Source organism: Protopterus annectens, chromosome 2.part0 (assembly GCF_019279795.1).
Source record: "Protopterus annectens isolate FY-2018-M chromosome 2.part0, PAN1.0, whole genome shotgun sequence".
Lineage (NCBI taxonomy): Eukaryota > Metazoa > Chordata > Ceratodontiformes > Protopteridae > Protopterus > Protopterus annectens.
The window spans coordinates 597,534,949-597,549,469 of record NC_056728.1 but is presented as its reverse complement, the minus strand read 5'-3'; the positions used below and the strand labels follow the sequence as shown (position 1 = coordinate 597,549,469).

Here is a 14,521-nt window from a genome sequence, read left to right as displayed (position 1 = left end):
ACTGCGCCGTCCAAAGAAAATATTAAAAGAAAACATATCAGGAGTGTATCATATGAGTAGACAATTCCATGAGCACAGTAAGTTGCTTTCATAAATGAAATGAAGAGATTCAGAAGATAATTCACAAAGCACACGTACAGCATACGTCATACTTAAAAGATAGTAGCACATGTTCAGCACAATAAAAAAAAAAAATATTTAAAATGAAACTTTAAATTGGGAAGAAAAGTAGAAAAGGCAGACAGAAAAAAGTAAAAAGATCTACAATGACACATCCTTCTGCCAGTTAAAGACAGCAGAAGCCTAAAAAGCCATTCTTTGCTCTTGGTCATATCACAAATACTGCAATAAATATACACACATATTTTTGCTATGTTGGCAGGAATCAATTGGTAAAAAGTCATGCCTATTTTTTTCTGTGACATTACTTGTGCTATGGGCATCAGCATCTCATTTTATTTATTTAATGTATTTATTTATTAACTGTACGTAGGCTGCTCCAAACTCCCTATTCATACAAACCAGAGTCAAAGGCACATTTTCATGTACGGTTAACTAAAAATTCATCTTTATAGCTAAAATTTTTGAGCTGATTATGCAATGGATATTTTAAACAAGGAACACATCTACAATAACAGACAAACATTACAGTACATATATATGAATTTTGAAAAAAGAAAATACACTGACAAATTGAATTACATGAACATGCATTAAGGAAAGAAAGAAAAAATAATTAAATGGCAAGAGCTAACTAATGTTAATCACAGTAACGAAATAAAAAAAAATAGTAAATCAGTAAATATTGTAAATGCATCTATTTTATGTGTGCATATACTAAAGTTCCAATATGTACTTCCATAGCTTATTTAAAACACTACAGCTTTTTCAAAATCATTTTTTGTGTCAAACTGTTTTATAAATCAAGCATTTTCTCAAGAATTTCAGTTCTCTTTGATCTATGTGTTCTGTATCACTTTGGTAGTCATGTTATTAATCTTTTACCAAGTTGCTAAATGTTAAAACTCTGTAAGCATAACTGCTTCTTTTCAGGGTTGGTCAAGGAGTACTGTCTGCAACCAAATATAGGATTACAGGATAAAACTCATTAGCAAGTCGCACATTTACCTCCCTTTGCTACTAATCATTTTCAAGATAAGCATCCTCAAATTGCTTCCATTGTATAAATGGCTATTTCTTTAAAATTGTGTTAGCTCACATAATTACTTTCAGAGAATAATCCTGAAACTACTGCTGATAAAACTCCATTAGACTGTGCACTAGGCTTCAAAGACAACGGGTAGGTTATCTTGACATTTCGATGAAAAAAAGACACTTCATTGTCTCTTTTAACTCACATCTGAAAAAAATAATAAAAGTATTCACTCTTATACAGAAAGATGTGTTCTTTTTGAGACCTGAAGTTGCATACCTTTTATATCTGTTACTCTGAATAGAAGTGAATATTTTGTAAATCTTACAGTTTATGGACTTCTCATGGCTATTCTAAATTTAATTTTACTGTATGTATGAATACCAGTATCACATTGCTTTCAGATATTCTACTAAAAGTTTCAAGACCTCTGTACAGTCAAGCCTTATAAAGCACACTATTTAAGGGAATACAATGCCTGTCTGCCTGGGATGACATGCTCGACAAGCCACGATGCTTCGCTAGAGACGGCTTGCACCTGTCACCCCTGGGCTTTTGGATATTGGCAAAGGCTCTTGCCACCCCCATAGTGCCTTTTTTAGGCAAGGCTCAAAAGACAAACCCACCTCCATAGGTATCACAAGGGATAAGAAACTAAGAGTAATGCTACTCAACGCCAGAAGTCTAAACCTCAAGATGCATGCACTCGAAACTTTCCTTAGCATGGAGAACATCGATATCTGTGCAGTAACAGAAACCTGGTTCAAGGCTCCCGAGAGCACCCCAGCACTACCAGGTTATACCTCATACCATGTTTTTCGGCTCCAAAACTTGGACTGAATCACAAAAGGAGGGGGAGTATCAATATTCGTCAAAGATACCCACACCTCCAGGTTGGTGGCACAGCACGAAGCATCAGAGACTATCCATGTGCAACTAACAGTGGGTAAAACTGCCTTCCAGTTTATAGCCTGCTACAGACCACCCTCCCAAACCCAGGAACCCCACTCAACCTTCCTGAGAACACTGGAAAACATGAAGGTCTCTCCAAACACCATTATATTTGGCAACTTCAACTACCCTAACATAGACTGGGAGCATTACTCTAGCTCCAACACCATAGCCCAAAGGTTCCTAGAATTTATAAACTCAAATGCTATGGAACAACTTGTTGCCACTCCCACAAGAGGGGAAAACATACTGGACCTGATCATCACCAACATGCGGACTCTATGCTCCAGACCAGAAGTGTATCCCTCACTGGTAAGATCAGACCATAAACTAATCTCACTAGATATTCACATCTCGACCCCAGCCCCTGCCCAGAAAACCACAGTGAAAAACTTCTCTATAGCAAATTTCACACTTCTCAAAACTGAGGTGGAATCCTTCAAAGCCTCCGGGCCTGTGGAAAATACGGCCCAGACCACAGAATCCTTTATAAACGCATTCTATGAACACCTTCAGGAATGCATAGATCATGCAATCCCAAATAAAACCAAGACCCAATCCTCCAAAGTTAGGCGTCCTGTCTGGTGGACCCCAGCCATAAACAAACTATACAATAGAAGGAGGAAGCTACAACATGATAGTGCAAAATCCCAAAAAGGGAAGGCAACTCTGATCAGTATTAGCAAAAAACTACTGGCACTCATAAAATCGTCTAAGGTCAGCTTTGAGAGAAAAATCGCACAGGACACTAAGGATAATCACAAGGCTTTCTTTAGTTATGTTAGGAACCTGGGTGGGAATTCCCAGATATGCTCAGAATTAGTCCAAAATGACAAAAAAATACACTGAACCCACAGACATTGCCAACATCCTAGCTGACAGGTTCAGCGCAAACTTCTCCCCTACCTCCCCACCAAAGGGCAAATATCTATCCCAGCAGAGTGCTGCCCCTGACATCTCAGATGCTCAGGTAAGAGCCGCCCTCTCCAAAGCAAAAACACAGCATCAATGGGACCAGACGGTGTCCCGGGCTGCGTCCTACATGAACTCCAAGAAGAACTAAACCCAAACATAAAACTACTGTTCAATCTCAGCCTTACTACAGGATATGTACCCAAAGAGTGGCGTACAGCAACAGTGGTCCCTCTCCACAAAGTGGTGCCTCAACGGATCCTGGAAACTATTGCCCCATAAGCCTGACTAGCTTGGTCTGCAAAGCTATGGAAAGGATCATCATGGACCTCATAAATAAAGATATTGGGGACCTACAGGCACTGGATCCTACCCAGTTCGGCTTTGTTAAGGGCAGATCCTGCCTCTTAAACCTGGTTGATTTCTTTGAAACACAAGGCCATTGACGAGGGGAAGGTGGTCCACACAGCCTACCTGGATCTTGCAAAAGCCTTCAATACAATACCCCACTCGGGCATTATAGATAAGCTCACCAGCTTAAATATAAACCTCTATGTCACTAGATGAGTTGCAAACTGGCTCAAGGACAGAACCCACGTTGTTACAATTGCTGGAGCCATGTCAGACTCCAAACCAGTTACAAGTGGCGTCCCACAAGGCTCAGTCCTGGGACCTCTCTTGTTCGGTATATATTTCTCGGAGGTACAGGCTAACATGGAAGGACTGTGGCTGACCAAGTTCGCAGATGACTGCAAACCGGGCACCATAATCGACTCTCCAGCCAACACAAGCATCCTACAAAAGGGCCTCATAGAAACAGACGACTGGTGCCAGAGCCATGGCCTCAAGCTAAACGCCAAAAAGTGTATAGTCATCCTCTCTGGCAAAAACAAAGTGCCCACAAATTACCACATAGGTGGTAATCCATTAAGTACAGAAGAAGTAATTAGGGACCTGGGGACCCAAGTTGATAGCAATCTCTCATTTGACAACCACGTGGCCAAAGTGGTTAGAAAAACATTTTATATATCCCACCTAATCATGAAGGGATTCACATCTAGATCAGGGGAGGTCATTGTGCCTCTTTACTCATCCCTCATCAGGCCCATAATTGAGTACAATGCCCCTTTTGGGATGTACCTTACCAGACACCTGCAGCAACTGGAAAGACCCCAAAAGTACCTCACCAAGAGGATCAAAGGGCTCAAACAGATGCCATATGCTATCCGGTTAAAGAAACTCCAGCTCTACTCAGTGGCATACTGCCTGCTCAGAGGCGATCTGTGCCTGACGTATAAAGCCATGTCCAACCCGGAATTAATGGACATGCTGCACCTCAGAAAATCCAAATCTCATTGAGCTACGCGCTCGAGAGACTTGAACCTCAGCACTGAAATAAATAGGACATGCTGGAGGGACAGATTCATAACCCAGAGGCTCCCTTCACTCTGGAATAAAATCCCAGTCCAGGTTAGGCAGAGTCCCTCACTGACTCTCTTCAACAGGAATCTTGATGAGTAGATGGGAGATAGTAGGTTTACCCCGGGTATCACTTCTGTGTCACTGTTAGACAGAGGCACAGTATACTAACCTCGAAAAAGGGCATAGCAAAATTCATTTGAAATGAGTGACAAAAGCCAAACACACTCTGGCTAGGCTTATAAATGCCCTAGGGCAGATAGCCTAGTATGAACCTATGAACATTTATGGGTGATGGAAGAGGACAATCTTGGATAGCTACATTAAAAAATACAGCAAATATAACTGCCCAAAAGTATTATTCATATCTCTAAATCCATAAGAAAGTGCTAATGAAGTTTCACATATGATTACATCAGGTCAAACTGATAACACAAAGCAGTGAACCTCCTATGACTGAAAAAAAAATACAATGCAAAAAATACAAACACTACTAAGCGCAAATCACAAACCAGTAAATACTTTTTCTACTAAAAAGTCCTATATTAGTAAACTCCATATCAAGCATTGTCTGAAATGTGGTACTGATAGAGGAAGGCTTTTTAGTAATGTAATGTACAAGGTTTGGGGTTAAGAGCAGGAGTAGGTTTAGCTCACAGAAGTTAGGGTGGACAGGGAGCTTTACCCTCCTGCACCACCTTACTCATTTGTGCTATCCCTAATCCCACCTCTGCCCCTAACCCCAACTCTACACATTACATTTCTAAAAAAACAATTCACTTAACAGTTCCCCTACATGAAACACACAGAACACACAGTACCAACCACACAAAACTCTAAATGTGCTTCTTTACCCTCTCTTTAATCTGACTTTAACCTGCAAACACACCAGCATACACATTAACCACTAGAATATGATGCTGCACATATTCATAACCACCACCTTTTCAGTCATTCATTTTCCTGCACACTCCCACTAATATACCCAATGTAAAACTTTAATTCAAACATATTAAATTCAAACTAATAAGCATTCACACAAGTTCCTTTTACACTTGCACAAAATTTTACAAGCTGCACATACACATACATACATATACATGTACACACATACACAGACACTTAGGTCAGTCATCTAGTGGCACCTAGAAACACAAAAGCATCTCTCTTAGCCATCTTAGATTTTCTAGTAAATTTCTCAGAAAAAATATGGCATGATACCAAGCAGCAGAATGTACAGAGTTATTAATTTCAAATATAAGGACACAAACAAAATTGTATGTCTTTATGCTGTGTGTATCAATATACACAAGTCTAAATTTGGGGGAGAGTACAAATCCAGACACAGAAGACTGCCATATTCCTGAGAAATACTGTATAATATTAACTCGCTACAGATATAATCTGAGCATGTGATGCTGTCCACATCAGGAAAACAAGTCATACAGTTACTAGTAAAGGAAAGTAGCGTTAATACAAAAAAATGTTACTGTCAAATACCTGTAAATACTGCATTTGACTCTTAAAGGTAAATAAGTGCATGCCAATCCCCATTTGAAAGTTCACAGTAAACCCTTAAGGGACTAATACATTGAATGTTATGTATAAAATTCAGCTAAGAATACCATGCTATATTTAAGGTTTTAAATCCAGATCAGTGCTGAATCTGATCCTCCTCAATATAGTGCATTTTGGTCATTATACATTTCCAGTGACAAAATTCCCTTTTTAGGGGAAAGGGGAACTGTGCAATCTTGGCAATGTGCATGAATGTCTGAAAAAGTAAAATATGGACTTATACTATAACATTTAAAATTACAGATAATATGATTGCCCCCAAAAATAGTATCCTTAGTTTAAATCCTGAAGAACACACCACTAATGTTTCATATATGATTATATCAGGGTAAATTGAAAATATACAGCTATATTTTACATTTAATATACTAACAACTCAGTACAGATAACTTATGGAGATATAATGCTTTCAACATCCTAAAACTCAGGTATAAATCTACCACACAAGAAAACAGAATATAATGCAACTGTATAACTTGGTAGCCTGGTATATTCTAATTGCCATGTAGGTTATATGCCAGAAAATGTGAAATTTTCGAGTAACAGGGAGTATAACTCTAAAATACATACTACAAAATAATAAAATAGTAGGTAGTCTACAGCTGAGTTAAAATGGAATATCCTTTATTGAAAATCCTTTATTGAAAAACACAAACTCAATAAATCAATCAATAAATTTCAATAAAGGATATTCCATTTTTAACTCAACTGTGAACTACCTACAATTTTATTATTTTGTGGCATGTATTTTAAAGTTTTGAATTTTACTAGGCGTATAACATATTTCAAGGAGTAAACTTCACATCCTTTTTTATTTCATGTCATTACTACTTAAGTTTGCAAAATTATTACATTTTTTGGAGATTGCATTATGTTTTTCCATTAGCAGGATAGTGTGCTTTATGTGGATATTTCCCTCCATAATACATGCAAAATTATACAATGACCTGGTCATTAGTACTCAAAAGCAAGCACACTGATTGGAAAACCCAACCAGTATTATCTCTGTAAATCAAGCATATACCACTAGAAAAATGTCCAGATGCTGAAGAACCACTGAGTGGCCAGACTTGTTATTGGTATATACTGAGGGACAAAGCAAAATACCAGAAAAATCAGGTACATTCTACAAAACTAAAGAATCAGTAATGTGCCCTTGTATTTCTGCACTGTCCCTTGCAAAATCTAGGCAAAAAAAAAAAATAGAAAAAACAGCGATGGAGATTCTCTTCTCTCCATTGTTCACCTGGACTGTTCTGATATATCACACAAGTGTGGGAATGCAAGTCCCATACATATGGGCAGTACCTTAGTACACATGGAAGAACACAGAGGAACACTACAGTACTATTATACAAAGACATTATTTAATGTCTCAATGTCATCAATTTCTTCTTAAATAATGTCACTGTGTAACAGCAATAATCCACTCCTATGTGACGGATTTTGTACAAGACAAATCAAAATGAATTGCTCCTCATGTCAAAACTCACAAGGAAATATTGACATTTTACATACAGCTGTATGTACTACTACAGAATTACACTCTTATGAACAGAATGCAAAAAACATACATATCATTTTCAAGCATAGATTTATTGAAAAAGTTGCATCAAAACTCCAGAGAGAGTATTACAGTGAAGTCAAGTTTTTAGTTCTTCCTCATTGATTTAATAAAAATGTAAGGTGCATTATTCTGGCCTGCACTTTAAACAACTTTTTGAAGTATGGCTACACCACAATGCCTTCTTCCACATCTGTGCAACACAGTTATTAAAGAAATGGATCAGCTATCAATGCAATCACAGACATTCATATGGTGTAACCAAAATTCCCTAAATGTGAGCATATTTGAAAAACTGAACAATTTTTCACTGAAACAAAGTTTGCCAAATACATAAAAATTATATATTTTTTTTATTATTTTTCACTCATGGGCTAATGGAAGTCAAACATGCACCTTTAAGTATGATAATACTCACATGTGTAAGTTTTCAAAAGGTGTATCCTTGGAATTTCTCAAGCCAAAATAATCCCATTTCTTCTATATATTTTATTTCTTTATTTATCTATTTTTTATCTTTTGTTGACCAGGTTAGTCCCGCTAAGCTAGTAGTCTCTTTTCAGGGGATACTCGAGGTGGTATTTATTCCATTAGGAGAAATTTGGCCAGGGCATTGGGGAACTCCCCCCCCCCCCACACACACACACACTCTCTTCGATAAGTGCCATGAGACCTTTTACAGACACCTAATCTAACACCAACTCAGGCAGATGGGGGCTTTGGTTTAATATCTTATTCAAAGGACAACACAAATCAGGAGTGCAGCACCCGCATGCTGCACTGCAACACCAGTAATCAATCTACTTGGTGTGGAAATAGAACTCACAGCTTCTGCACCAAAGGTGAGTGTGCTAACTGTTGTGCCACTGACACTGTATTACAGAAAAGGTTTGACATGCATGATTTTCTTATTAAGGTCAATATATGTTACTTTTCCTGCAACCTGTGCAAATGTTTATCATCATCAACAACCTGACTTATGAATAAAAGCTGTGATGGTACTATACACACACACACACACACACACACACACACACACACACACACACACACACACACACACACACACACACACACAAGAATGCAGTTTTTACTTATTTTAACAACAAAATAAATGGCTTTCTTTTAGAATGGACAAGTTAATACTTCTCCTGTTCTCCCTTTTACCTGTGAGGCAGTTAGAGTTTACACACACACACACACACACACACACACACACACACACACACACACACACACACACACACACACACACACAAGAATGCAGTTTTTGCTTATTTTTAACAACAAAATAAATGGCTTTCTTTTAGAATGGACAAGTTAATACTTCTCCTGTTCTCCCTTTTACCTGTGAGGCATTTAGAGTTTACACACACACACACACACACACACACACACACACACACACACACACACACACACACACACACACACACACACACAAGAATGCAGTTTTTGCTTATTTTTAACAACAAAATAAATGGCTTTCTTTTAGAATGGACAAGTTAATACTTCTCCTGTTCTCCCTTTTACCTGTGAGGCCGTTAGAGTTTTACTGTAGTAATCAGGTGGCATGAGAATTTCAACAATTGTATAGAGGCACCAAAATGCAGTCTCTTCCTCTTCCAGGACTAAAAGTGCAATAGCTGCTAACCTGCAGGAGGGAGAATATAACAGTAAACAGAAGTCAAAATGCAGTACAGACAGTGTGTGTCTTAATTACAATCTTCATCTACTAAGTGTCCAGCAAATTATTTACATACACATTTTGTTACATGAGGGATCTCTATTCTTAACCAATTGCAATACATAATGTTTGGAGTTTACTTCTATTACATCAGTAAAATCTGCAGATTGGACTGGTATCCAGGCATTAAATGTATGGTAAAATGAGTCATGAGAGGAAATGCCTGTTAGCTTGACCACATTGAAAGCCCTAGTGAAAAAATAAGCATGGCATCTTAATGACTGAAGTTGTCACTAATACTGTATAGAGGCAAATGATGGAATTTTTCAGAAAGAATGCAGCCCAGCCCTACCACCTTTCCCATTTACAAAAAGATGATGGCCCAATACCAAAGTCACCAACGGCTACCTATCTGAAGACACATTAAAATAAAAAAAAATAAAAATTATCAATCATTGAATGTCTAGCCTGGGCAGCTGACAACACACGTTTATGGACACACACAAAATGAATGCACAAAGAATATAAGGACTACATGAAGCTGTACAACTTCTTACAAAGTGAAAATATAGCTATTAAAATGGCATGTAGACTACAGTGACCGGCATGTTGTGATATCCATAAGTAATACTGGATTCACTGACAGCAGATAATGTGACCTCTTACCCCAATGGTGACGTTGACAGATGTCAGTAAATTCATTACTATCACATGAAGGATCACAGCAGACTGACTCGTTAACCCAGAGTGCTGTCACATAGCGCCTATGTGCTTACATCCGAGTGTGCTATGTGACGGTAGTAATTGTACAGAGTTACACCTGAATGCCTTTCACAAGCACATCTAACTTTACATTTACTATTGTAGCTCCCGTGTTAAATATTAAGTTGAAAAAGTAACTGAACTTTTTCAATTACTTTCTCAACTTAGTCCTGAGTTTGGATTTACATGATGTCAGTATTTGACTTTTCGGACAAAATCGGTTTAGCATGCACTCTACCTGTTTGTTATTACAGTAAGGCGATTCTCCGTGCATTGCAAGAAGCAAGTGGTGGCAGCCAATCAGATTCTATCAGCCCAAGCCACCACTTGCATAACACCTCCACCCCCAATCTACGGTTTATTTGAGAATAGACTGCCCAGCAGTAGCAATTGCCTTTCATTCTGCAGTCACCAGAATTGCTGCCAGATCCTTAGATTAATTTTTTTTGAAGACCAATGGTTTCTGTGTGCCACTTTACCAGTTGGAGTTACTGCTGCCGTTCAGAAAAGATAGCCGCTTACGCAGCTCCTGAATGTGAAACAAGCAGAGTCCATTTGCAGCCGAGTCCTCTTTTAGAAAGTAGAGGTGAGTGTACTGGAAATGTTCTCTCAAAGCTAATTGTGCCCCATAATGCCTTGCTTCTTTACATGTTCTGTAGTCTGATTATTGTTGTTATTATTGCAAAACATCAGTAGGCTTACAATGCTTGTTCCTCATGATAAACGTAACAACTGATAAATGCATTTTTAAGTTTGCAGCCAGTAACAGTACCGATTTATAGTTACCGGTGGTTAGAGCAAAGATCAGTGATATCACGATCCTATTTTAACCTGCCTCAGACCTCTTTTCCTTTCAGCCTTAAATGCCATGAAAAGTGAGGGATGTCAAAACATTTACTTATTTGTGTATTCATTCATTGTTTCACTTATTATTGATTTTGTTGACCCGGAAAGTCTGAATGGGTGGGCAGCTAATTCGATGTCCAGATATTTAGCTTTGTACGTGTTGTCAGTTTCTGCAGTTTACAGGTATGGCTGAACAGGTTGAATGCATGTTTTAATGAACCATTTAATTACTCGGGTATTCACTGGACTACACACGCACGCACAGACAAACACAGAAAGTTGCTTGAATTAAAAGTTTTGTGATTACTATCCACATCTGCCATTATTGTGAATTCAATCCTCAAAGATTTCCCTGAACAACATAATTATTAAGTGGAGCAGACCATAAATATGAGCCAAAAATCTGGACAGTCGAAAGATGTGTGTTGACAAGTCTGCGCCTTGTACTAAAATGTACAACTGAAATCTGATTTTGTAATATAGTTCAATACTTGTTCATATACGGATATATTCACTTTGCCTCCTTTATCTGCATCTGAGTAATACAATTGCAGTTTTAAGAAGAGTGAGGTTGCAAATGTAAACCAAAGATGATGCCATGGTGTTCAAAAACAGGAAAGTCTGACTGGGCCAGGAGCCCACTTTCAGCGGAGGCCCTGGGAGAAAAGCTTGATCGACACAAAACATTTACACATGTACTGTATATAATTGAGCTGGTAATAACAGTAATACAACATTTATACATATAAGAATGCAAAAGTACGTTGATTCAATACAGTGCTCAAAAATACAGTAGTAAAACATGATATTGAAGTAGAAGTTATTATTATTATTCGGTTGAAAAGTATAGAAAGATGGAGCATCAGGAAGTTGAGCACAAGGAAAAAAAAGCATTGGGTACATGGAGGTAAGTATTTCCAAATAAGGTATAGCAACTGTAGTACATAGAAGAAAGTGTAGAGTTGCCCTGTAAGGATTAAGAGATTAATTAATTAAGACATTATAGTAGAGCAAAATAAGGAGACAGCATAGGAGAGGGACAAAAAATAAGGTAAGTGGAATAAAGGAGATTAAAGGTGAAAGGGTAAGAGATGGTGTGGAGGAAATGAGGTGGTAAGATGAAGTGGATGAAGTTATAAACCTGAGGATTACTATGTCACTGTGTTTAGTACACTGCCAAGAACCACTGTGACTTATGGACATGAATCACAGCAACTTCCTGTGATGTATAGCATTCTTCCTGTTTAGCTGAATGACAGGAGAACATAGAACCCTAAACATTAATAGGCACTACTGGCCTTGGGCTGGCAAACGTTGCTGTGTAGCAGCTCTACATAGTGCAGAAATATAAGGCAGTAAGATGCAGTAAAAGTTTGCCTTAAAAGGTAGCTAAGTGCAGTGCATGTCCTAGTAAGGCATACTATGCCATAAGAAACTGTCTTACACCACCATGCTGTGGTCCACCAGCATGCCTGACTCCAAGTCACAAATCACACAGAAATCACAGTCATTAGGCATAGCAGCTCAAGGGGTCAAAAGAAAAATAAGTAATTGATTATTTGTGGATTTGTCCATGATTCTATTGACATTTCCCTGACTTGCTGAGAGCAATCCTTGTGGAAGACTAGTAGAAATTCTAGACTAGTAGAAATGTTTCATTTTGGTGCTTGTGCATACTTGACTGGACTAGTTTTGTAAATTCCACTCAGTTTATTTAGTTGTGATAGCAGCAAGTATTTTTTTACAGAGATAATTAAGGAAAATTTGGTTTATGTATGGTAAACAGCAGCTAGCACCTCCGGAGGTGTTTCATTTTGGTTCGTGTGCAGGCTTGGACATACTATTCAAGGGGTCATGGGCCAATGTTTCGTGTTGGTGCTTGTGCATACTTGGACATATTATTGTTGGGGTCACATTGCAAACATTTCATTTTAGAGCTTGTGTATACTCGGATATACTAATGAAGGGGTCATTGGGGGGAATGTGTCATGTTGGTTTTTGTGAATACTTGGAAGGTCTGCTGAAGGGGTTGTCAATGGAAATGTTGCATTCTGGTAGTTGTGCATAGTAGGACAGACTGTAGAACTGGTCACTGGGGAGATGTTTCCTTTTGGTGTTTGTGCATACTCACTCAACATCAAATAAAGAAGTTATGTACTCACCATAATGCTCCATCTGTGTTGTTTTTGCACCAAATGTACCCTTTGAAATTGTGGCCAAAAAGTTTAACTTTGGTCTCATCAGAACATAACACATTTTCCCACATGCTTTAGGGACAGTTGATGTATTGTTTTGCAAATTGTAGCTGGGCCTGGATGTTCTTCTGTGTAAGAAAAGGTTTCCACCTTGAAACCCTACCCCATAGTCCAGACATATGGACAATATGGGTGATTGTCACATGTAGTACACAATCAGTACTTGCCAGAAATTCCTGCAGCTCCTTCAGTGGTGCTGTATGTCTCTTGGCAGCCTCCCTGACCACTTTTCATCTTGTCTTTTCATCAATTTTGTAGGGACGTCCAGTTCTTTGCAACATCATTGTTGTCCCATATTTTCTTCATATGTTCCCAAGGACATCCAGTTCTTTGCAACGTTACTGTTGTCCCATATTTTCTCCATATGTTCCCTAAGAACACTTCATTTTCAGATTGTAAAAGAAGTATCTGCATGCTGTGCGCAGGTAGAGATAACTGTTTGATTATGAATTCTGTAATGTAAAAAGTAGTTATGTACTCACCATAACGTTCCATCTGAGTAGGTAACTTAATTTGTCAGCAACCTGTTGGTATCAGATCCGAGCCGGCAGCTTTCCAAGCTAAAGATCCGAGCTCCAAGCTCCTCCCCTTACCCATAATGCCATGCTACCTCCTTCCAGCCCTCAGATCGTGTTTACCCATTATACAATTTCACCAAGACAAAACAACAACCTACAAAATATTCTAACCTAGCGAATACCAACAGGCTGAATCATTGTAGGATTCAGTTAACCAAAGGACCAGGTTAGGGAGAAGGAGGGGGGGGGGTGGTCGGTTGCTGACAAATTAAGTTACCTACTCAGATGGAACGTTATGGTGAGTACATAACTTCTTTATCTGAAGTAGTTAACTTCATTTGATCAGCAACCTGTGGGACAGAGTCCCCAGCTACCAAACACTTGGGAGGTCCTTAAGTAAGGATATTCCGGAGCACTGCAGAGCCAAAAGCTGCCCTTCCTGTGGATATTAAGTCCAATTTATAATGAGAGATAAAGGTATGAGAGGAAGCCCAAGTAGCCGCAGAACAAATGTCATCCAAGGGCACTCTTGACCAGAATGCAGCAGAAGCAGCCATAGAACGGGTAGAATGAGCATGAACCCCTAAGGGCTCTGGCTGACCAGATATCTTGTATGCGAGCAAAATGCATTGAGAAATCCATCTAGCTAAAGTCACCTTCGACACTGGCTTACCCAAGAAGGACTTCGCAAAGGAAACAAAGAGCTGCTCTGACTTGTGAAAGGCAGCTGTTCTGTGCAGGTAAAAACACAATTGTCTATAAACATCTAACAAATGAAGTTTGTATTCCCCTTTATTCTGATAGTTAGGGGAGAAAACAGGTAGATTAATGGACTGATTGATGTTCGCCTCAGAAGTCACTTTAGGTAAGAAGGAC

At 38.7% G+C, this 14,521-nt stretch overlaps 1 protein-coding gene across 3 annotated transcripts in view; it reads right to left on the bottom strand.

The window, feature by feature from the left end:
* The window catches only part of TBC1D2 (TBC1 domain family member 2), a 1,250,316-nt gene that overhangs the window by 128,237 nt on the left and 1,107,558 nt on the right, over positions 1-14,521 (bottom strand). For 2 of the 3 annotated variants that reach the window (XM_044060977.1, XM_044060979.1), the window contains one exon: positions 9,111-9,231. In XM_044060977.1, the coding sequence (XP_043916912.1) occupies positions 9,111-9,231 (121 nt within the window). Of the gene's footprint in view, positions 1-8,853; positions 8,926-9,110; positions 9,232-14,521 lie in introns of those variants that run through there. The other variant, XM_044060978.1, reaches the window with a different exon arrangement.